The following is a 23,125-nucleotide window of genomic DNA, read 5'->3' as shown; positions in this document are numbered from 1 at the left end:
CATAGACTGACACATGGACAGAACAACAGCTTCATTAAAAAACAGTTTATTAGCATCTATGTCTAGCATCTGTGCAAATGAGATCTGCTCCTCCCAGGGGCCCAGATCTCCCCACCTGAGCCCCTGGGGAGCCTCTCTGCCATAGGCCCCTGTCTTGAGGCAGTGTCCTTGCTCATCTGACATCAGTCCCATTGCTCCTGGCCCAGGGCTAAGCCCCACCTCGAGAGGCCATGGGGATGGTCTCCCCTGAGTGACTGATGCCTCTAGTGTCTGAAAAGGCCCCGCCTCCAGCGGCTGGGGCTACGTCCACCTGGATGACCCCATGCACCTGGGAGAGCTGTGGGCTATCCAAGCTGGCAATGAGCTGGCGGGGGCCTGGTCTCACAGGTACGAACGTCTGGCGCAGGGTCACTGTCTCGTTGCCCCCAATGTCCCTGTGGGCAGAGATAGGGTCATGGGCCTGGGGTGACAGGGTGTGGAGTGGGGAGTAAGGGCTGATGGGGCAGCTGGAAGGAAGGAGCAGAAGGCGGAGCCTTTCCGGCATTTCTGGGCTCAGCTGGAATCTCTACACCCACGATCTAACCTACTGACGGAGGACAAAGCCTGAACCCCAAGTCCGCCTCCACAAAGCTTGATCAGTGGCTACCCAGCCAGCTGCCGGAGCTGGAAATCTCAGCATTCAGAACTCCTCCCTCCCTGCTCTCACAAACATCTGGGCGAAGACGGAGCACAGCCTCTCTCCTCTCCATCGCCAATGCTCCTGCCCCAACCAGGTCAGCCGCATCCCCTGATGGGTTTCCAAGATCAAGGAAACTTCAAAAGGAGACTTTGGGGCTTGACACAGTGTTGCCAAATACTTTCAGGCTTGCCAAGGAAGAAGGTGTAAGAAAAGGAATTCTCCTCTGCTAAGGATCACCTCTTAGGATGTTATCTCCAAAAAAAAAAAACCCCAAAATAAATAAACAAAACTGCTGCTACTGCTAAGTCACCTCAGTGTGTCCAACTCTGTGCGACCCCATAGAGTCCCCCAAAAGACAAACAAACAAAACTGGAGTCCCTCTCAAGAACAGACAATTGGCATCTTTAAATTAAATTGACACACACTTGTGTGTATGTGAGAGAGAAACACACATGCTGGTGTACACACACACACACACCCCTCAGTGTCTTTATTTTCTTCCTTCCCATGGACCTCCAGTCCCAGATCACCCCTCCAGGAATTGACAATGTCACCTGCCTTCTAACTGCCCTCCTTGCCTCTCATCTCATTTTCCACTCATTTTTCCAATCACTCAGAGGTGAACTGAGCCTTTCAAGGGCTTGGCTTCCTTGTTGCTTAGGAGATAGATGAAACTGTAGCTCCCTAACCTGACACACAGGCTCACTCTGACTCACCCTGCCTGCCTGCGATCATTCCCCCCCCCTCCACATTCCTTCTGCCCACCAACCCCAGTGAGCTCCACCCCGCCCCTGAATTCACCTCTGTTTTCATGCCTTGCCCCTGGGCTGCCTTCAGACCCAGTTCACACCTCCTCTTCAGTGAGGGCTCCCTGGAGTACCTTCTACCCTCAGGAAAATGAATCTTGCCTTTCTCCGAGCTCCTCCAGCAATCTGCATGTGTGCAGACACATTGACTGTGATTGCATGTATATTGCACTTGTTCACACCTGTTAGCATCTGTCCTTTCCCGCCTCTGCCTGAAACACTTAACTCTGGCCCCTGCTAAACTTGAGCCTGCCTTGGGGACCATTTCTGGAGCCAGACTTGTGCAAATACCACAGTCCTCCAAGGGAATGAGCCAACACCCCAACATCAAGGATGAGCTATCCTTGGGGCCAAACATTTAGCTTGGAGCCTGCTGCCAAGGGACGTCCCTAGACCACTCTGTACTCCTACCCCTGTTAACTGTGTAGTTTAGAACACATACCAGTCATCCTCACTTTCTGATGTAAAATGGAAATGAATATAAAATGAGGGGGTGGGATCAGATGGTCTTGAAGGTGCCTCCAAGCTCTACGAAGGCGAGAAGTAGGAAAGTCTGGAAGATAGATGTCTACAGAGTACCTGATAGGTTGTAGACTTAATTTCTAGACTTCCTATCAGAATATCCAACTTGAAATTCAGTCTACAACTTAACAGTTGGCTATACTCTGGGTGCGTGCTCAGTTGTCTCAGTCATCTCCGACTCTGAGACCCTATGCCCTGAAGCCCGCCAGGCTTCTCTGTCCATGGGATTCTCCAGGCAAGAATACTGGAGTGGGTTGCCATGCCCTCCTCCAGGGGTCTTCCCAACCCAGGGATAGAATTTGTATCTCCTACAGCTTCTGCATTACAGGTGGATTCTTTACCACTTAGTCACAGCGGAAGCCCCAAGCTATACTCTGTCTGGTAACAAATCCAGGTTTTTAATTTGTGCCCACTTTTCCACTGATATGAGGTTAAAGGTTGTTTGGGTTCAGACCAGCCTTCAAAAGTCTATTTACCCATACTATAATTGAGCTGTGGGGCTTCTCTGGTGGCTCAGGGGTAAAGAATTTTCCTGCAATGCAGAAGATTCAGGAGACATGGGTTTGATCCCTGGGTCGGAAAGATCCCCTGGAGGAGGGCATGGCAACCCACTCCAGTATTCTTGCCTGGAGAATCCCCATGGAGATAGGAGCCTGGTGGGCTACAGTCCACGGGGTCACAAAGAGTTGGACAAACTGAAGCAACTGAGCACACACATGTGTAATTGAAGTGTACTATTTCAGAGCCTAGCCTTTATTTATAAGATTATTTCCAAGATAAATTACTCTCTAGGTTCCAACTAGGGATGTCAAGATCTCTCCCTGCCCTGATCTTAGTGTCAGGCGAGACCTTGGCTGCACCCTAGTTTGAGACTTTAAGGCAAATACATTAGCTGCTAACGCTGGAATGTGCCCACAACTGAGTGCCAGTAATAAAACAAACTCCCTGACAGGACATCAGAACTTAGACATCCAAATTAGCATTGTCTTTGATGCTAATTTGAGTATTAGCATCAAATTAGCTTTTATGCTCTTGTTCAACCACGCTGAACATTTAAAAAACCTCTCAGATTTTCCTTCACAGCCATTTAAAACCACACACACATTACATGTACCCACTTGGGCATGCACTCACACCTGGCCAAGTCACTGTCCCTCCTTCACAGCCAAGGTTCATTTCTGATTGCAAGGGGTATTATGACCCACCTGGCTTGCCTATTTACCTTATTAATCAGTCTTTGTTCTAAATGACTTGAGGCTGTTTACCCAAAGTCAAATCCACTTCCTTAGAAGACCACCCTTAGGACATTCTAGAGAATATGATTCAGGCTCTGGGGGAAATTCCCGAGAAGGGTTTCAGCCAGACTTCTGGCTTCCCCTGGTGACTGCTTTAGTGGTGACAACAGCCATCTGGAGGAGTAAGTTCTGGAATGTTTATTAAGTGGCCAGTCAGCAGGTGGAGTGGCATGCCTTATGCCATAATGAGGCTCCATACCACAGCCTTTGATGTGCAAATGAGAGTGAGGTAATGCCAATTTTGGAATTACTTGGGTTGGCCAAGAAGTTCGTTCAGGGGCTTTCTCTAAGATGTTAGGGAAAAACCCAAACGAACTTTTTGGCCAGCCAATAATACACCCAAATCAGCAGCTCAGGGCTCTCACCTCTGCTGGAGGAGCCACAGAATGTCAACCGAGGGCCTGCTTTGAGAAACCACCATCCAACCCTCTCATTTACTGGTGGGGAGACTGGGCCCTTTAAGTGGCGCAAGCCTCACACAAGCCCCACAGTTGAAGAGAGGGGCTGAGTCTCCAGTACTCAGTGCGGGTGGCCCTTGCCTTACTCCCTGGAAGGGGAGAGAATCAAAGATCTGGCAGGGAAGCTGAGGAGAGCCCAGCTCCGGGGACTCCTCAGGTCAGGGGACCCTCTGTCTGTCAGCGGCAGGTGAGAGGCCCCAGCAGGCAGGCTGTCTGGGAGTTCCAACCTCCACTCTTTAAGCTGCTAGAAACCCTTTTAGGGCAATAGCAGAAGAGAGCTCCTTTGTGAGGTGTCCCATCACCCAGGAGCCCAGGATCTGGCAAAGGTCAGGACAGCAGCCTTTTCAGCTCTGGCCTGTTGGCAAAAGTGGTGGCCACCCCCAGGCAGAGCCTGTGTGTGTGGGGAGAGGGATGGGTAGGGTGGTCAGGGACCCTCTGCTTCCCCACCCAGCCCCTCCATAAATGTGGTCACTTTCCCTCGGGTGCTCTTTATTGGATGAGGAAAATGCCTGCCACTGTCACCAGAAAGCTGATCTTAAAGGTCAGCCTCTGGCCTTCTCTGCTTTCCCTGTTCCTGCATGCGTGAGTCCATGTCAGAGGTGGCAGCATGGCCCAGGAACACGACCTTGGGCACTGGCCGGGCACACAGCCTCCCCTGGATTGGGATCAGGCCCCAGCAGGTGGGATGAGGGCCCAAGGCACAGGGCTCTCTTCTTAGGAACTGCTCACTCTTCTCACAGCACCAGCCCAGCAACCAGCTTGAGAGCCTGTGAGGTGCTCACTATGGTGGAGGAGTGGAGCCTGCCCCTTAGCAGCTGAGACACTCTGGGAGATGTGGCCACCAGCCGCCCCATCTGTAAAGAGGGGGCAGCTACCAGCAGAGCACTGATGCTGTGCCTAGCACGACACTGAGGGCTTTACATGCATTGTCTCCTGTGATTCTCAGAGCCAGGTTATTACTATTATCCCCACTTTACAGGTGAGAAAACTGAGGCATAGAGAAGATCATACAAATACCACACAGCCCATGAGTGATGAAGCCAGGACCTGAAGCTCATCATATGATTATCTCTCATTCACTTTAAAGGGTATCGGGGGGTCTCCAAATGAGCTTACATTCCTGAAAGTGCCTGCGCAACTCTTGAGTGCTGGGCAACAGTAGTAACAAATTACTAGTGATTCCTGTGTGAGGTTTTAGCTCCCTAACAAGCCAGCAAGGCAGGTCAGGGACACCAAGGAGCACTGCCTGAAGCAGGACTTCTTAGCACTGGCTGGGTTGAACTGAGTCAGGAGGTGTTGCTGGCTGGCCCCAGGTGACAGACCTTACTGTCCTGACCTGAGTGGGAGAGGGACAAAGGTGGGACCCATGCAGCCAGAAGGCTGGCAAGGGTAGTGGCTGGGGCAGAAGGAGGGGCTGCACTCACCCAACATTGAGGATCTTGGGCCTCTGCAACCCGGAGCCCTCGAGCCGGAAGACGACGTTGGTGAGGGTGACAGGCAGCGGGTTCTTGAAGACAATCTGTACTTCGCACTCCTGGCCAACCACGGCTGCTCCCAGTAACTGAGAGAGAAAGAGACCCCCATCATCAGAGCATCGGGCCAAATTTATGGGACTGAACACTCCCACCAGAGACGGAGGGAAGGAAACTCCAACCTACTGCCCAGCTGAAGCCACCCCAGAGTAAGAGAAATGAGATCTGATTTTCCAGAAAAGGGAACTGAAGCCCAAGAGCCCAGGCTGGTCCCTGACCTCCTCCCACCACTGCTTCTGGCCTAGTGCACTGCGCCTCGCCCTCCAATCTCCCCCTAGCCCAGCCCGCTGCCCTACCGTGAGACTGAGGTCTGGGGTACGCAGACGGAAGGTGTGCTGCTTGGCCAGCACCTGCCCGTTCTCCTTCACGTGGCCTGAGACGTTGAGCAGCATGGCCCCCTGGTCTACAAGATGGACCCGGTATTCCTTGTAGGCCACGGGCATGATCACGCGCTCCGCTGCAGGGAAGAGGCCTGGCGTCACTGAGGCCTGCTTCCCCAGACCCGGCCTCCCCGGGTCTCCATGTCCTGGCCCTGGGGTACCCAGCCGTGGAGGGGAGTGCTACAGGCTGGGGAAGGGGCACTTACAGGCCCCTGGTGCCAGCACCACCTCCTTCTTGCTCTCCTTGAAGACAGATCCCATGACGCCAGTGTAGAAGGTAACAGAGAGGTAGAGGTGCAGCTTCACGGTGCGGGGGCTGCTGCTGCGGTTGGTCAGCACCACGCAGACCGTCAGGTCCTGCCCCATCACTGCATCCTGTGCCTCCACCTGCACGGCCACATCCTCCGCCGAGTCCCGGGTGGCGTACACGTTGGGTTTGCTGCCGTGGGCAGCGGCGGTCTCCACTGCCTTCCGCTCTGCTTCTGAGCCTGAGGGTTGAGGGTCAAGAGTGAGCTCACAGCTGCTGCTGGGTGGGCGGGCGCTTGGAAGGCACCCTTGGTATGGCCAGAGCTGGCCGGGATGGGGAACTGGTACCTTCTGGGTGCTTATAGGTGTGCGTGATGTCTTCCCGCATGTTGGAGCCAATGGCCTTCGTGATGATGAGTGAGCCGATGGCCTTCTCCTCCACATACACGATCTTGAAGCTGCCGTCATCCTGTCGCTGCCAGTAAACCTTGTCACTGTTCACCTGTCGGGGGCGGATTGTGGGGGGTGTGAACCAGGAATGAATGAGCCAGAAGGTCTGAGGGTGGGCCTGACCCCGCAGCTGCCTTCCCCAGATCCTAGGAACTGCAGGGAAGGCTGGATCCAAAGGTTGGGAGCTTCCTGGCACAGTGAAACTGGGAGACTTTTCAAGCTGAGCCAGACAAGGCCAGAGAGCAGGAAAGAAGTTGATCTGGGAGGCTCCTCACGGTGCATTGGGCATTAATAACAGTAATCCCTTGTACTCACTTGCTGACTCCATGACTTATAAAGCAGTTTCATACCCATTATTTCTTTTGATCCTGAGCATAGAAAGCACGGCAGCCATTATTATGGCTTTTTACAGTTGGGGAAACTAAGATTTGTAGAATGAGTGACCTGCCCAAGGTCACACAGGTAGTTGGTCAGCAGTGGGGCAGGACTGGCGAACCTAGGACCAACACCAGTGCCTTGGTCTCCCCAGGCTGCCCATGAAGGCACCGGGCGCATAGCCCTCACCTCTGCAAAAATGAAGGGTGTGTCGTACTTCATGTAGACCAAGCCATTCTTGATGGACTGCACAGAGCAGGGCCCACAGCAGAAGATGCCTGCGGAAGTGAGGGCACCACAAGGGTGAGAGATCCAAGGAGGCTGAGTGGGACCCCCAGATCCTGGGTCCACCCTTCCAAGCCCACCCAGTGCCCACTGCCCAGGTTCAGCCCCCACCAGTCCAGATTCCCTGGTGGCTCAGATAGTAAAGAGTCTGTCGGCAATGCAGGAGACTTGAGTTCAATCCCTGGGTCAGGAAGATACCCTGAATAAGGAAATGGCAACCCACTCCAGTATTCTTGCCTGGAAAATCCCATGGACGGAGGAGCCTGGTGGGCTACAGTCCATGGGGTCACAAAGAGTCGGACATGACTGACCGGTTTCACTTCACAGTCCAGCTCAGGGAGGGCAAACAAAGGGGAGAGCAGTTCTATTTTGCTTCAGTCATTGGTAGGGGTGAGGGGGCAGGGATAAGCCTGCCTTGTTAACCAAATTGCTGGCACACTTCCTCCACTGGCTGAAGCTGGATGTCGGCTGTCTATGACCCCCAGCGGTCAAGACCCCACCCCATCCACGCCATCCTACATCAAAACAAACCCAGAGCCCATGATGGCTCTGCTTTCCAGCTGGGAGAGTGATGACATCACAGTCACCATTCCAGAAAGATCCAGAACCACCCTCAGCTCTACAGCCCATGGTATCCTCTCTGTAGGGAGGTGATAGGGGAGCTGGTAGGAAACAGTGTCTGTCTTCAACGCGCTCTGGAGGGCTTTCTGGAGGAGATAGGCTGATAGAGAGGAGCTGTGGCTGAGAGGACACAGAACAGGAAGTGAGTGCTGTCTAACGGGAGAGAATCTTAGAAAATACCTCGAACCATGGTCTCCTTTTACAGATGGGGAAACAGGCTCAGCAAGGCAAAGTGAATGCCAAGAGACACAAGACAGCCAGACACAGAGAGACTGGAAGGAGCTAATCCTTACTAAGTAGCTACTAAGCTCCAGCCATGCTACTAGTCTACTATGACTTCTCATTTGATCCTCCCAATCACCCTATGAGGTATACATCATCCCCATGTTACATACAAGAACACCAGAGCCCAAAGGTGCAAGGAACTGGCCTAAGATGACATATTTAAGAAGTGATCAAGCTAGAATCAAGCACGGGCCTGGCTAGACTCAGAACCCCTGTCTGCCACCTAGCCCACCCACTTCCTAGAGTGGGGACTGGAACTCAGGTCTCCTGGTGTCCTGTGACAGGCTGTTTCAATATCACAGGCATCTCTTGGGTTGTATAACTCAGGGGGCACTATTTACAGAGATGATTGAGAGGGAGGGGTCTGGTCAGAGACCAGAAGAGGAAGGTAGGCTAGGGGAGGGCTATCTGACTCAGGGTGAGGAAGGGAGAAGCGGGAGGCAGGGAGGGGAGAAGCAGCCGGAGGGGCAGTTGGGGGCCGCCTGGGGCCAGATTATTGAGTGGGAAGGGTGTAGGGGACCTGTTTGAGATCTAATTTTGTTTTTGACCACACCTCACGGCATGCAAAACTTCCCCCACCAGGGACTGAACCTGTGGCCCTGGCAGTGGAAGTGTGGAGTCTTAACCACTGGACCACCAGGAAAGTCTGGGGAGATCTAATTTTTGCAGAAACGTGTGTTGCGGAAAAGAGACTAATAGGTTATGTCATCAGTAATTATTTCTTAGGCTGGACTGGGTTATAGAAACTGTTATCTCCTTTGAACCTACCTGATTTTTTTCCCATACCATACATATAACTCAGTGGAGCAATGAGAGGAACTTGGTAAAAGCAAGAATGTGTGTCAAAAGAGAGGAAGTCAGGGGCTGGGTTCACTCTGCTGCTGACCTAACACTGTGCCCTAGAGAAAGCCTCTAACCCAGCCAATCTGCAACATCACCGGGGGAACTTTCAAAAACACAGATTTCTGGAATCTGTTCCTTGAAACAAAACTGAAACCACCTGAGAGAGAATAGGAAATTTTACATTTTATGTTATGCAATTCTGTATATTTTTTTTTCCTTCCAAGCATGTTTTACTTCAAATATGCTTAGTCACTCAGTTGTGTCTGACTCATTATGACCCCATGGACTGTAGCCCACCAGGCTCCTCTATCCGTGGAATTCTCCAGGCAAGAATGCTGGGGTGGGTTGCCATACCCTCCTCCAGGTGAATCTTCCCGAGACAAGGATCAAACCTGCATGTCCTGTATTGGCAGGCGAATTCTTTACCACTGAGTCACCTGGGAAGCTCTTTACGTAAAATAGTGACTTTTTAAACTATAAAATATATATATATATATATATAAATAAAAAGGTCTTTCAATTAATTACCTCCAGGACATGTAAATAAAAATGCAAATGGGAAAAGTGGATTTGTCGGGTGAGGGAAACCTCTCACTGAATTCTCTCGAATCTTTGGACTTTTGAGCCATCTGAGTGTAATAACCATTATAAATAAATAAAATTTGGGCAAAGAATTATACAGAAAGGTGAAAATAAATGAAGAGTCACATGGTGATGGCCCTCATGAGTCCGTCTGAAGAAGGTGGAACTAAAGGACCTGACTCCAAGGCCCTGCCCAGCACACTGGAGTTTGTTCCCCCAGTTGGGGACACAGGGAGGGGCCCCCAGTGGGGTCTGGGAGCGAGGCAGGGGCCCTGCTCACCACTGCTGGTCTCCTGGGGTGTGGCGTCCACAACCTGCCATCCATCAAAGCCTGAAGGCAGATCTGGCCTCTTCATCCAACAGTCGTTCCACACGTGGAAGTTCCTGGATGAACGTAGACGGAGGGCTGGGTGAGCTGCCTACCTGGGGCCTCCCCAGCATCTCCTGCTCTCGGCATCCAGGCCTCAGGGCTCCGGTCATCAGCAGGGACAGGCAGCCCAGCCCAGCCCCAGCCTCACCAGACAGAATCATGGTTCAGGTGCTCCAGTGGCTTCATGTTCTCATCAAAGTAGATGTCCATGGTGAGGGAAGTGTCTGTGTCGTGCGCAGAGTTGAAGTTGGTGACAGTACGGGTGGCCAGGCCCAGGCAGCGTAGCACTGTAGGGGGGGGCCAGGGTTGGGGTTCAGGGCCCCGGGCCAGGGCAGGGATAGGGGGGCAGGTGAGGCATGAGGTCAGGAATAGCAAGGGGACAAGGGCATCTGGGGTTGCCAAGCTGGGTCAGGGGTCACTAGGGTCAGAAGTTCACCGAGCCAGAGGTGTTGGGAGTCAGGGGAAGCCAGGCCACTTGCCTGGCCTTGTGCCTGCCTGTCCCTTCTCCCTCCTCTCCTCTAGGCCTTTCTGGGTTGTTAACACTAATTAATGATAATTAAGGCCAGCCTGCCAGCCACCCCCGCCTGTCCCTGCACTGTAGCCACAACTGGGCTGGGCTCACGTAGGTGGAGCCTAGCTTCCTTCCATCCTCCATGTAGGGCCCAGGCGGTTCCCATCCCATCCCTCCACTACCTGTGGTGGTCACACCGGCGAAGACCCAGCACTGGCCAAAGGGGACAGAGTTGCCGGTGCGTAGGTAGCTGAGAAGGATCTCCACGCTGCCCACCCATGCTGATGGATTGGTGCCGCGGGAATAATCTCCAGACCAGTTCCCAATCAGGACCCCATTGTCATCCAAGGAGTTCACCTGTCCAGGATAGGATAGCGTGGGCAGAGTTGGGGGAGAGGCTCAGGACCTGCCATGTGGCCCCCAGCCTAGCCCCTGGCCCTGCAACCATCCCTTACCCCTAAATGCTCAGGATTTGGAGGCAGCCTGAGTCCTGCCTGCCCCTCCCACAGCCCTCTGCCCCCCCATCCTGGTCTGACACAGGAATGTGAATCCTGGGTGTGCCAAGTTTGGGGTTTGGCCCTACATTCCACAAGAGCTGGAACCGGAGCCAGGAAGAGGACGGTTAGGGGGCAGGTTGGGAGGGGAAATGAGTGAGATCCCCTCCCACCGTACCTTTCGCAAGGGCACAGACAGGGCTGGGGTCCTGGAAGAATCAGAAAGGGTAGGAGTGGGGGCGGGAGACAGCAGGCAGACACTCGGTAGGGCTCAGAGATGCAAGAGAGCTCACCATGGCAGAGATGACCCGGGAGACACTGACGGGGTCCCCGCGGCCTCCATAGGGCATGCCCCGCCGGTCCAGGATGTACAGGCAAGCGTCCAGCACTCCATGGTCAAACTGGGGGGAGCCAGGGCAGAGGTGACTCTTAGGCTAGCACCTGCGCCCCCACCCCGCCTCACCTTCCTCTAGTGCCCCCGAGTGCCCGAGGCCCCAGCCAACCATACCTGGCCATAGTTCCAGGTCCGCTCGCCAATCTGCGCTTCTGTCCCGTAGTAAATTCGCCCAGACTCATTAAGCACATACTCCTGCCGCCAGTCCTCATGGTCCACATACACGATGTCCTCTGTGTCCCCAAAACACATATGCCTGGTCCCCTTCAGCCCTCTCCCTGGGTCCCACCTGCCCCTTGGCTGTTTCTGCAGGGCTCATGACTGCAGAGGAAGAGCAGGGATGCCTCTAGCCTGACAGCACCGCTTCCAGGAAGGATGGAGCAAACAGGATGGGGGATAATGGGATAAGGGTGGCTGTCACCAGGGCCCTTCACCAGGAGAGGTGATGCGGCTCTGTGACCTTGGGCTGGTCAGTTCTCTACGTCCTGCATCGAGGTCCCCTCACCTGGACACTGGGAGGCTGGCTTCTCCTAGGGCTAGGCACCCAGGCACGTAGCCAGATCTAGTAAATGAAGCCCTACCTGCCCTCCCCTCCTGTCCACGTTTTGCTCCAGCAGCTCACCTGGGCACCAGGGATTGAAGAGGATGTAGATCTCGTTGCGAGGGTCAAAGGGCAATTGGAACTCTCCAGCTTTGCAGCGTGTGCGGATGGTGAACTGGAACTTGCCAATGATGGCGTTGGGGGAGGTGTGGACCCGTAGGTTCAGATTTTGCCCACTGGACTTGGTCACCTGGGCCTTCCAGCCTCCACTGCCCCCCTTGCCCACCGGGATGATCACGTGGGTGCCCTTGCCCACCTCGGGATTGTTTCCTGCCGTGGGGGGAAACACTGATTAGCTGCTGCAAACCACTTGAAGCAGGGGGATGGAGCCTTGGATTTCTCTCAGCCCCACCCAGGATGTGTGTCCCGAGTTGGACAATTGCCTGGGCCAGATTGAGAACAGCTCTGTCCCCACCCGATGCGTGCCCACATGTCAGGGCAGAGCTCCAGTCCAACGTCCCAAACCTGTTCCCTCCACACTTAACTCGGAGGTGAGTAGAAGAGACTAGGTCACCATCACCCTCTACCTGCCTGACTGTCCCAGTACCTGGGCTGGAGGAGCAGAGCTGCCCTGTCTGGGTCTAGGTGTCCCTGCCCCACATGAAAGCGCAGTTCCTGTCCTGAAAGCCTGCCCGCTCTCTGGGGCTGCAGCTTTCAGAGCCCAGGGCATCCCTGCTGGAGGTGGTAAGGGTACCTGGGAAATTAGAGGCTGGGGTGGGCAAGGCTAGGCCCTAATCAAAGGGTACCAGGAGTCACCCGCCCCCAGCGGCAGCATAATCACCAGCCTAGGCAGTCAGTGGCCACCAAGCAATGCAATGAAGGAGGCACCTGTCCTGGGCCATGGGGAGAGAGAGACAGAGTTGGACAGAGAGTGAAGTCACATCCTGGGGAAGGAGGGCAGACCCAGAAAGAAAGATACACAAAAGCAGCAACTCTGGAGAGGATGCGGTAGTAAGGATCCAAAGGAAAAGTATCTTGAGACAAATGCCCCTGGAGGCTTGGAGAGGGTGAGCTTAGGAAACGAAACAGGGAAGCCAAGAACCTCCCTCAGGGGGACATACTTACATGATTACACCTGCCTTAGCTGGCAGGGGTGAGGAGTGGGGTAAGGGAGGAGCCTAAAGACACCCCTGTGACCCTAATACCAGGGCTGGCAGCCCTGCTAACAAGCTCCCTATCCCTACCCCACTCTACCTGGGGTCTTCACCACCACCATCCCCGTCTCCCACTGTAGGCTCCACTGACCGATGCACAGCTCCAGGGTGACATGATCGGAGGACTCATAGGGACGAGACAGGAAGAGGACCATATGGAAAGGCTGCCCACGGCGGAGAATCAGCTCATCGTACTCGAACTCGTCTGTGTGGTGCTCTCGGCGGTTCTGGTCTGAGCGTGAACTTAGCAGATCCACACCAGTCACCACCAGCATTCCCTCTGCAAGGCCACAGCTCGGGCTCAGTAAAGCCCCATGGGGAGTCCAGGCCCCCACCACTAGCCTCCCAGGTCCCCAGAGATGTCAGAATGAGCCTCAGGCCCCATAAGGTATTTTGGCTCTCAGATAGCATGGCCAGGTGGGCCTCACCCCGGATGGTGCCATCTCCAGCTGCGTTCACGGCGCTGCCCCGGGAGCCAGGCCGGCGGGAGTCTGAGCCCCGGGAGTCAGGTCTTCGACCCCTGGAGCCAGACCCTCGAGCTCCCCGGTCTCCACGGCGCTCAGGCCCCCAGTCATCGTCTTCTGTGTTCCGGCAAGAGCAGCAGCCACAGCAGCGAGCCCAGAAGGAACGGCCCCCGCCGCGAGAACGTCTATCTGGCTCTGGTTCTGGCTCTGGAGAAGGCGTGGTGGGGGGCTGCCAGGGGTTTCCGCCCCAGCGGCCCATATCCGAGCGAGGACCACCTGTGTGGAAGAGGCAGGGAGGCTCTGATCACTCACTCAGACCTCCTTTATCCCTACAGGATGCTCCAGTCAGCTCACCCAAGAAACCTTCCATCCAGAGAGCTGATTCCGTCCCAGCCAGATGACACATGATCTGACCCTGACCCTGAGATTCCCTCAGATCCACCCAGAGACCTTCCCCCAAAGACTCCTCTCAGACTCACCTAGAGAAACTTCCCACATTAGAGAGATGAGTCTTTTTCCCCTTTCACCCTCACACGGACATCCTCCAAAGCAGATGCCCAATCCAGAAACCTGCTCCAGGACTCATCCCAGGAAACGCGTGCACACTTGTTACAGCCTCCAGAGGCGGCAGCACAGACCATCCTGAACCTGCTTCCCCTGCCAGCTCCTCAGTCTAGAGATCCAATGCTGACAGCCTCAAGGACCCATTGCTTAGAAGGAATCCCCCACCCACTGCTCCCTGCATTAGACAGATGAGTGACATTCACCACTGGGGCATTTCCCCAGTCAGGGGGTCAAACACCCATGAGGAGTTGCTGGGAGGGGTAGGGGGCGGAGGTGCCTGAAGTCAGGCTTCCCAGGCAGGGGATCTCTGGAGCCTCGCTGGGGCGGACAGGCTCTGGCTGGCCCGCACTCCACCTTGTTGGGATCCGACCTCGGCCCCTAGACAGCATCGCTGGGGTTCAGCATCGCAGTGCCCCGTCGGAGCCCCTCACCTGATGAAGGTGTTGGCGACGGCATCTCTGAGTCCCGCGGCGGAGGTGGAACAGGTCGGGACTGATGGGACAGGACGGGCTCTGCTGCACGAATGGAAGGCGTGGGGCGGGCCGGTAAGTGGTTTTTAAGGGGAGAGGGCGGGGCCGAGCTTCTGCGAAGAAGGGGAAGGAAGGTTGCTTCTTTCCCCCCACTTGGGGGGAGGAGGTCCAGCGTCTGGGAGCCGGGAAATGACGCTGGGCCACACCCTCTTTTCCCCTTTCGAGGAACCAGGGACCGACGTGTAGGGAGGGGGCGCGGTTGGAGTCTGTGAGGGGTCAAGTTGGAAAGACTCGGTGAGACCACCTGTCTGAGGGATGCTGCCTGCCAAACTGGGTGCATCAGAAGCACCTCCTAGGGGAGAAGCTCAAGAGGGCAATGGGGCAGGGAGCCCCTTCCACCCACACCTCTATCCAGCAGACTTGGTGTTTCCAAGCTCAGGCTACCTGCTTCTGTCTCTGAAACTGCCCATGGGCTGGCTCTAGGACTCATCCTGCCCAGGGAGGTCCCCGGATCCCAAGCTGTTACAGACTGGTGACATCAGCACCAGGCCCTCAGACTGGCTCCACCAGCCAGCCCTTGACCTGCCGGCTCTACCAGATCCTCTGACCCTGCCATCCACCTATCCCTCCTTCTTCATCTGGCTCTGCCAAGCCCCAGGTATGAGTGAGAGCTGCTCCCTGCTCCCTGGGTCCCTCCACCTTTGGGATTAGGAAGGTCAGAGTGGAAGTGATCTAGTTTTCTATCACCCTTCCCCAACCCCCCAGGGGTTTGGAGGTGACTTTAGTCTTTGCTCTGAGGCTCAGGTGGGAATGAAGTCTCTCTCCCCAGGCTGCAGAGTACCCCCTTCTTCCACTGAGACAAATGGCTGGTGAGATAGAGGCCGGGGTTCTCAACTTGGAATTCTTCCTAGGAATCCTGACCAACCGGCTCCAGGCACCTGCCCAATTCCATTCCAACCCTGGGAGAAACACCACGGAGGCCACCGAGAGAACCCCAAGGCAAAGAGGAGGTCAGGCGTCTTCCAGAAGGTTGGGACCCTGTTCTTGGGTTCTCTTCTCTCCATCCTGCCATTGTCCCAGCTCTGCCCATGGGACACTGAACAGAAGACAGTGAAAACAGGAAGAGCAAGAAGATACAAGGAAGCTGCCTGGAGGAGAGGCTGACTTTGGTGATGCATTGGGCAGGGAGGTGCCTTGGGGAGTGGGGACAGAGGCTCCAGGACCTGGCAGAGCCCTCCACACCCCCATGACCTTTTCCTGTCCAAGTCTAAGCTCCAGACCTGGCGGGAGGTGTCTAACCCCACCTCCAGCACATTCAAGAGCAGAAATTACACTAGCAGAAATCAAATTTCCAGGCAGGTGTCAGGCAGGTCAGCCAAAGGGCTTCGTGGAAGGCTGTGTATCACCCTGGATACGGAAAGGGCAGGGAGGGCCCTGAGAGTCCAGTGTGTGTACATGTAGGCCCAGGTAGATTCTCAGGGAAACAGGAAAATACCTGGTCACATTCTCTCCCTCTTGTTTCAATCAATCTTTCTGTTTCCCCACCCAGCCAGGTTTGACTCAGTGCCCTCACTCCTGAGCCACTCCCGTTTCCTCCAGGGAGGCTCAAGTGCCGCAGGGCTTTCAGAGTCAGGACAAGGTACTTGTGTGTGTTGGAGGGGGGACCCTGAGAAAAGACACCATCTCAGTACTTCAGGAGCTGAGGCCAGGTTCTGCCCAATCCAGAAGCAAGAACATGAATCTGGAATCCCAGACCAAGTTGTAGAGATAGCTTTGGCTCCAGCACTTGAGCTCAGCAACCTTGGGTGCGTTTGAACAGCAGTTTCCTCATCAGCACAATGGGCCTAATCATCTCGGCCCTGAGAGCTTGCGAGGATCAAATGGGATCAAGTATTTTGAAGGGTTCTTTATCCTGGGCATGCTACTCATGGGGACTAATAGTGTTGTTATAAGAGAGTGGAGCCAGGGCGCCCTGAACCACACCTCCTGGGAATAGCTTTGGTGAAGGAGAGCCAGGGCAGACAGGGTATCTGGAAGGAGCACAGGTCATGGAAGAAACATCTCTGAGCCCTTCTCCAAGTGCTTTGTAGCCCCACTCCAACTAGAACCTGAACCCCAACCAGATGCCAGCCTGGAGCTTAGGCCCAGCCCAGCCCCAAAGCAGAAGGCAGACTCCAATCTAGCCATGGCCCTGATTCTGCCCCCAACATAGAGGTTCTGCTTCTCCATGACAGGGAACATCAAGACTGAGCACAAAATGGAAGCAGAGGCGGGGAGCCGACATATCCTCTCTCCCTTTCTTGTCCAGAAAAGCAGTGGTGACAGCCATAATAGTGGTGGCAGTGGCAGCTTAGCAGTGTTCAGGGACCTCTTCATTGTTTATTCAGTTCCAATAAGTTAAGGGGCAAGGGTGGGGCAGGGCCTCTTAGGTGAGGATGCTGCTAACCGAAGGCAGCAGCTCGGCCAGGTGCTCCGAGCTGCCCTCCGCCTGGCACAGTGGGTTGCCCTGCAGGTTGAGGAGGGTCAGCCTGGGGCAGGAGGCGAGAGGCTGGAGCACTGCAGGCTGCTGGAGGCCTTGCGCAGGAGTCAAGGAAAGCTTGGCTGGTTCTCTAGATCTGCCTGCTCCTGAACACCTGTCACTGCAGAACGAGCACTGCTACTGAGCAGCCTGCTGGATGGGCCCCTCAGCCACTTCCCTGTAGGACACAGGGCTCTCGGCTGCAGCCACCTGCCCCCGGGGGCCAGGCAGGAGGAGCAGGACCCTGACGGGATATGGTCCCAGAGGAGTGGTGGAAACTGTGGCCAAGGGGAAAGCCAGCCCCTGCTGCAGAGGCACCCATGATTCATCAATGGCCAAGGGCTCCCGAGTGGAAATGCAGGCCAAAGCGTGCTTCAACTTACAAGTTTTGAGAAGAATCAGAATTCTAAATTTTTTAAAGAATATAAGCCTCCTGATTTTAAACATATGATGTGGTACCCAAGAACATCTGTAGGCACTGGTTTATGAACTCAGGTTTGACGAAGTCACTTCTTTCCATCCTGCGAAACTCCACAAGTGAGAGTCAATGACAGCCTCATATAGTGCCAGGCTATCCTCTCCCCTCAGCTTAGATGGCCAGCGCCCTCTCCTCATGCCCAGGGGCATGCCCGCCCTGCCTCCTAGCCATCCCTTCCTGGTGTGGCACCTTGCCCTCCCTGCTATCTGAATGGCACCCAGAAGGAAGGATACGGTTGTTACACAGAATGAGCTCCTGCAGCCGGGGCAGGTTGGTGACACCGTCCAAGGACTCGATTACATTATCATTGGCCTGCAGCACCTGGGAGCAGGGAAGACAAGGCAGGCAGGCAGCTGTCAGAGTGGGATTGGTACAAACCACTGGGGAGCCCAGGGTGATCAGCTTACAGGGCATGGAAGGGCTCCAAGGGTCAGGCTGCATGACAGAGGAGAAGGCTGGGGTCATCTGTGGGGGCTGGGAGGACCCGGGCATCTCTTAGTACGGTGGGTAGACTTCTGAGGTGGAGGAAGGAGAAAGGGAAACCCAGGACAATGACAGAGGAGCGAAGGCTTTACCTCAAGGCAGCGCAGGGCAGCCAGGGCAGGGGGCAGGGCTCGGAGACGATTATGCGACAGGTCAAGGTGAGTGACCAAGAGCAGCTGCTCCAGATGGCAGAGCACCGTCAGGTCCTGAGGAGGGGGACAAGATACCCAGCGAGGTCTGGGGGACAGTCCTCAGCCATCGTTCATCAGGCCCTTGCCTTGTGTGCCCCACACAGGCCCTGGGGGACCCCAGCTGAGGACAGGAGGGAGCAGCTGGGAAGCGTACCTCACCACCCCCGGCAGTACATGCTCCAGATCAAGGACACGGGGGAGACAAAGGTGCTGGGGCCGGGGTGGCCTGTGGTGGAGGGAGCGGGGCAGGTACCCGGTGCTGGGATGAACACGGACATGAGCGGGAGAGGGCCTGGCGAGCCCGGAGTTGGTTTGGTGGGAGCAAAGGTGCGTAGCAGTGAAATGATAAAAATAACGTGTTGGGGAGACTGATTAGGAAGGACTATAGAGGAAAAAGAGAGTCAGGAGTCTGTCAGAAATCTCTGAAAACTATTCAGCTGTTAGGTGTTGGGGTCTGCCCCAGGGAGAGAAGCATGGAATGAGCTAAGGAAGAAATGTCCCGAAGAGCATATGAGATGGAAGGCAAAGCGGGGGATGGTGAGTGTCTTGGCTGAGGCCTGAGGAGCAGATATAGACACTGCCTGAGGTGTCTGTCCCATGGTCCTGAGGAAGAGGGAGGCGGGCCAGCGGGGTGAGGGTGGGGAAGGTGTATGCGCACGCCCTACCTTGTGACCCAGGTGCAGCACGCGCACCTCCGCGTACTCCATCTTAAGCACACTGTTCTCCAGCAGGAACTTGCTGCGCAGGTCGTCCAGGTACGCTGCCCTCATTGGGTCCACAGCCTGGCAGGGAGAGGAGGGCCCAGGGACTGTGTGTCAGCTGCCCGCCCCCTGCCTGATGGGCTGCCTCACACCAATTCCCACGGACCCAACTTGCCTTGAGGGTTTGGAAGTACTGCAGTGTCTCCTTCTCATACTGCAGGGGGTCCAGTGCCCTCATCAGCAAGATGATGGTGAGTAGGCACCCTGGGGAGAGAGCGGGGAAGAGGACAGAAGGTCTCATCTGGATCCTCCTGGCAAGGAGCCTGCCTAGGATGGGCCCTCCTTAGAGACACAGGAGCTCAGGGGAATCGGGCCTCACATTTATTCTCAGGCTCCAGCTCCTGCAGCTCCTTACAGGATTCCAGCTCCGACTGTAGCACCGTGGACTTCTCCACCGACAGCTCACACCTGAGGGTGGGCAGGGTGGGGGAGCGGTGCTGGTCATCCCCAGTAGCCAGTCTGAGACATCTGCTTGAGCCCTTGGCATCCCACCCAGCTGCCCAGAGTGCACAGCCCTGCTCCTGTCTGTGTGCTTCCCTGTGCTCATCACCTGAAGAGCTGCTCATCCGTGGCAGAGTCCCGGCACCAGCCCTCTTGGCGGCCTGAGAGAGCAGGGGTAGGAGAGGACATCCATGAGAGGAAGACAGGGATGGGGGACCTGCTGCAAAGGGTGGAGGCTGCAGGCTGGCTCACCTTTTAAGAGCACACACTCCTTCTGGACATCTCCTGCTGTCCAAATGACACGAAATGTATGCTGGGGCAACTGGTCGTTGAGGGAGTTGGCGGGAAGGTCACAGAGCTGGGAGCACAGGGTTAAGAGAAAGCCCAGGCTGCACCACTTTTCTGACTGTCCCACCCGAGCCCTGTCCCAGCCCCGACTCCGCCCACCAACCCTGGGATACCCAGACGTGGCTAGGCCGGTTCCTGCCCTCTGGGGTCCTCCACTCCACAGCCAGGGGTGACTCATCAACCATGAGCAGCAAGGTCTCCGTGCTGGAGCCCACCTGGCGTAGGGGACAGAGACAGACCATCACTCCAATGGTACCAGGCCCACCATCCACGGTACCCTTCAGCAAAAGCTCCAGGACTCACGAGGAGGGGCCGAGAGAAGGAGACAGTCAGGCAAGCCTCATCCCGGCTCACGTGCAGGCAGCGCAGGGCATCCTGGGGATCAGCTGTGGGAAGAAACAGTCTCAGGTCTCCTTAAATATCCTTCCATTCCTTCTTGGCTCCAATCCTCCGCCTCTTCCCTACTGTTCACCTCGTCCCAGGAGCCAGCGATGGTAGAACCAGGCACTCTGATCATTGGGGTCAGTGAAGAAGGCGTTCTGCACCAGCTCCAGCTCTGCAGGGGCCAAGGAGGCATGGGGCTTTGGTTAGGACCCTTCTGGGCTCCTTGTCTACCCCCATATACTGCCCTCTCTTTGGAGAACTTCCTGCCTTCAGTTTCACTTATATGCCAGCCTTGCCCAGGGGCTGTTCCCGAGGCGCAGCGCCCTCTGCAGGAGCCAAGTGGACACTTGGGGTCCCAGGGGAGCCCAGGGGCTGGATCTTATGCATCCCCAGAGCCAGGCATTTTTCCAGAGTGGTAGGTTCAGGAGCAGGCCTAGGCATCAGGGTCAGAAGGGCAGAGTCCTCTTGAGCACGCCCCAACCCTGCTTACCTTTGAGCAGCACATCCTCAGGGAGGCGCCCCTGGGGTCCAGAGTCCGGCTGAGGGTGTAGCTGGGGCAAGAGGCAGGAGCGGTAATGCCAGGAGGAGTAGTTGGAGAAGTTTCGGGTGATGAGGCTGTCAGTGAAGGCAAGCTCCTCTGCAGGGGGCACAGCTGCCTGTGCAGCCACAAACCGCCGGTAGTCCCAGCAGTGAACTGGGGGGATAGGCAGACAACACATCTCAGAAGCAGGGCAAGAAGAGCTGCCTGGCTGGGACCCTGGCATCCCCTTGAAGACCCCAAGAAACACTTCTGTGCCCTCCATGGAGGACGCATTTGGCCTCATCATTCCTTGTGTCATCAGCTCAGTGGGCCCATCCTGGCCATCCCTCCCAACTCTGGGCCTTACTGAGGCCCTAGTACCAGGACACGGGGCAGGTGTGGGCTGGGGGACAGAATCTGCAGGCACGTACAGTTCCGCTCATCAACCTCGAGGAAGCGGGCACACAACTCCAGCTCCCGGGCCCAGTTGGGCTCTGGCAGGCGGCCCAGCAGCCAGCAGCGGTGGTGCCAGGTACCATAAGACTTGGGGTTCACCCTCAGGCAGCTCTCCAGGAAGCCCAGTTCTGCCTTCACCAAAGCAGCCAACTCCTCAGGGGACCTGTGCCCAGAGGAATGGGGCTCAGGACCCTCCAACCCCCAATCTTAGTTCACCCCTGACTTTCTGCACCCAGCCCTCCACTGCCCTCTGCCTATGCCCCTGGCTGCCCCATTCTTCTTCCACTCTTGGACCCAGGCCGGGCAGGGCCAGAGCTAGGGCCATCTTCCCTGGGCCCTAAACCCCTACGTACTTCTGGACCTCCAGCTGCTGGAGCACCTCTCGTCGACAGTTCCAGAGGGTGGCAAAGTCAGGGTTGGCTCCCAGAATCTGGCTTGTCAGTTCCAGCACTGACTCATCCAGCTCTCCAGCCTGGCGCTGATAGATAGCAGGATCAGAGATCACATCACTCTTCTGCTACAGAGCTCCATAACATAAATAGAACTACTGAATGTTCTGTGAATGCCACACTTTACTACAAGTACTATACAAAGCACTTTATGGGATAATATATAATCTTGCAATCATTGATTTTCACAACAGCCTTATGCAACAAGTGCAATCGTTAGCCCTGTTTTACAGATGGGCAAACTGAGGTCCAAAGAGATTCAGTAGCTTGCCTAAGGACACACAGCTAGTAAGTGATAGAACCTAGATGTGGATCCAAGCAACCTGACTCTAAGGCGCAGTTCTTGGCCAAGTGCTATGCTAAGGGAGCCACGGTGGGAGGGGACTACCTCTGAGGGCCCCACCTTCTGGAAGACAGTCTGGGTGGCTGCCTGGTATAGCTTCAGCTTCTGTTCCCGCTCTAGTCTTTTGGCTTCCGCTTGCTCTTCCGATGTCTTCACCTTCAGGCGCCCGTGCTATAGGGATGGGCGGGTTGCAAGAGTGCAGGCTGCCTTGCTGGGGCAGACCCACCGGAACCACCCCTGCGAAGCCCCAAATTTATATCGAGCAACGGAGGCAAGCCCACGCCGGACAAGGGCAAGGGCATGAGCATGCGGAGGTGAGGCGCTGGGCTCAGGGGTCTCACCATGGTGCTGGCTCAGATTCAGGGCAGGGGAAGGGTCCAGTGGTGCCCGTGAAACCTGGCGAAAGACGTGTCAATCATGGGAGTCCTGCCCCTTGGAGCCCCGCCCCTCGATGTCCCCAGGAAGCCGTGAGCAAGCCCGGGCGGAGACCCCTGGGGTGTTAAGGGGTCCCGGGACAGACACTCCAAGTCCAGGAGGAACCCACCCGAACTGGACTTGCACACGTGCGGCCCTGCCCACAGCCCGCTCAGTAGGAGCCGGGCCCGGGTTGGGGCACTTAGGTGATGGGGACCACTCCGCGCCCAGAGGTTGCCGCTACCCGCCCGCCCCACGGCTCCCAAGCACTGCTGCCCCCCGCGGGCGGACCCACCTGTGCTGGGAGGAGGCGAGCGGGACGCGGAGCTGCGGCGCCCGCCACCGAGCCCGAGCGCTGGCTAGAGCGGCGTCACGCCCTGGCTTCTCCGAGGCGCAGCGCCCTCTGCAGGCCTGGGGAGGGGTTCGCGGGAGAGCTGACCGACTCCGGAAGCGCCTGCGCAGGATGCCTGCGCGCTCTGTTCGAAAACGCCAAGTCCCTGTTAGCCTTCTGGTGTGTTAGAGTGTGAACGCTTGACTCTGATGAGCTCGGGAAAGCAGCGCGGGGTGCAGTTCCCAGCCAGCTGCTCAAGCTGCGTTTCAGTTAAAAACATTTCTTCAACAGCCGGAAACCCCCCCTTTCATCGCTCGAGTGACCTCCCTCTGGCCGCACTGGGCACCTCTTAGTTGCCAAACCTAACAGATGAAGTTTCCTGTCCTTATCTTCGTTGACCTCTGCAGTGTTTGATGCTACTGACTTTCCTCGACTTGACACCGTGTTCTGGCCTCTCCTGCAGTTTCGCCCCTCTTCTCGTCTGTTCACCTTGTTTTCCCCTAAATGTTGATCTCCTGTCCTCATTCCTTTCTTCACACACACCCTGCTCCTGGAAGAATGTTCACAAATCCAAGCCTTCAACTGCTTGGAGTTGGAGCTCCTCAGAGCTCAGTCCTGAGTCCACAG

The 23,125-nt window shown here is 55.9% G+C and overlaps 2 protein-coding genes across 3 annotated transcripts; both read right to left on the bottom strand.

The window, feature by feature from the left end:
* Positions 1–30: 30 nt before the first annotated feature.
* Positions 31–16,411, bottom strand: TGM1 (transglutaminase 1). The gene is made up of 15 exons (XM_081506404.1): positions 14,343–16,411; positions 13,312–13,623; positions 12,975–13,163; positions 11,751–11,999; positions 11,243–11,361; positions 11,028–11,135; positions 10,423–10,597; positions 9,878–10,016; positions 9,640–9,743; positions 6,933–7,021; positions 6,267–6,420; positions 5,879–6,160; positions 5,589–5,749; positions 5,185–5,321; positions 31–434 (listed from the first exon to the last, which is right to left on the bottom strand). Exons 1-15 carry the CDS (start codon positions 14,719–14,721, stop codon positions 209–211), a joined length of 2,823 nt encoding a protein of 940 aa, XP_081362530.1. The 5' UTR covers positions 14,722–16,411; the 3' UTR covers positions 31–208.
* A 329-nt stretch (positions 16,412–16,740) lies between these two features.
* Positions 16,741–22,517, bottom strand: RABGGTA (Rab geranylgeranyltransferase subunit alpha). 2 transcript variants are annotated; one of them, XM_081506406.1, is made up of 17 exons: positions 22,298–22,517; positions 22,095–22,149; positions 21,814–21,924; positions 21,315–21,439; positions 20,937–21,124; positions 20,476–20,679; positions 20,074–20,157; positions 19,905–19,987; positions 19,715–19,816; positions 19,506–19,611; positions 19,363–19,414; positions 19,132–19,220; positions 18,928–19,016; positions 18,717–18,833; positions 17,953–18,066; positions 17,611–17,698; positions 16,741–16,955 (listed from the first exon to the last, which is right to left on the bottom strand). In XM_081506406.1, the coding sequence occupies exons 2-17, from the start codon at positions 22,095–22,097 to the stop codon at positions 16,807–16,809; spliced, it is 1,704 nt and encodes a 567-aa protein (XP_081362532.1). In that variant the 5' UTR covers positions 22,098–22,149; positions 22,298–22,517; the 3' UTR covers positions 16,741–16,806. The 2 variants fall into 2 exon arrangements, with proteins under 2 accessions (XP_081362532.1, XP_081362531.1); XM_081506405.1 differs by having other exon boundaries at positions 22,463–22,517.
* Between the last annotated feature and the right edge of the window lie 608 nt (positions 22,518–23,125).

Source organism: Giraffa tippelskirchi, chromosome 7 (genome assembly GCF_054371585.1).
Source record: "Giraffa tippelskirchi isolate mGirTip1 chromosome 7, T2T-mGirTip1v1.2.pri, whole genome shotgun sequence".
NCBI classification, from domain to species: Eukaryota; Metazoa; Chordata; class Mammalia; order Artiodactyla; family Giraffidae; genus Giraffa; species Giraffa tippelskirchi.
Note: the sequence above shows the minus strand (reverse complement) of the source record. Positions and strands in the feature narration are given on the sequence as shown.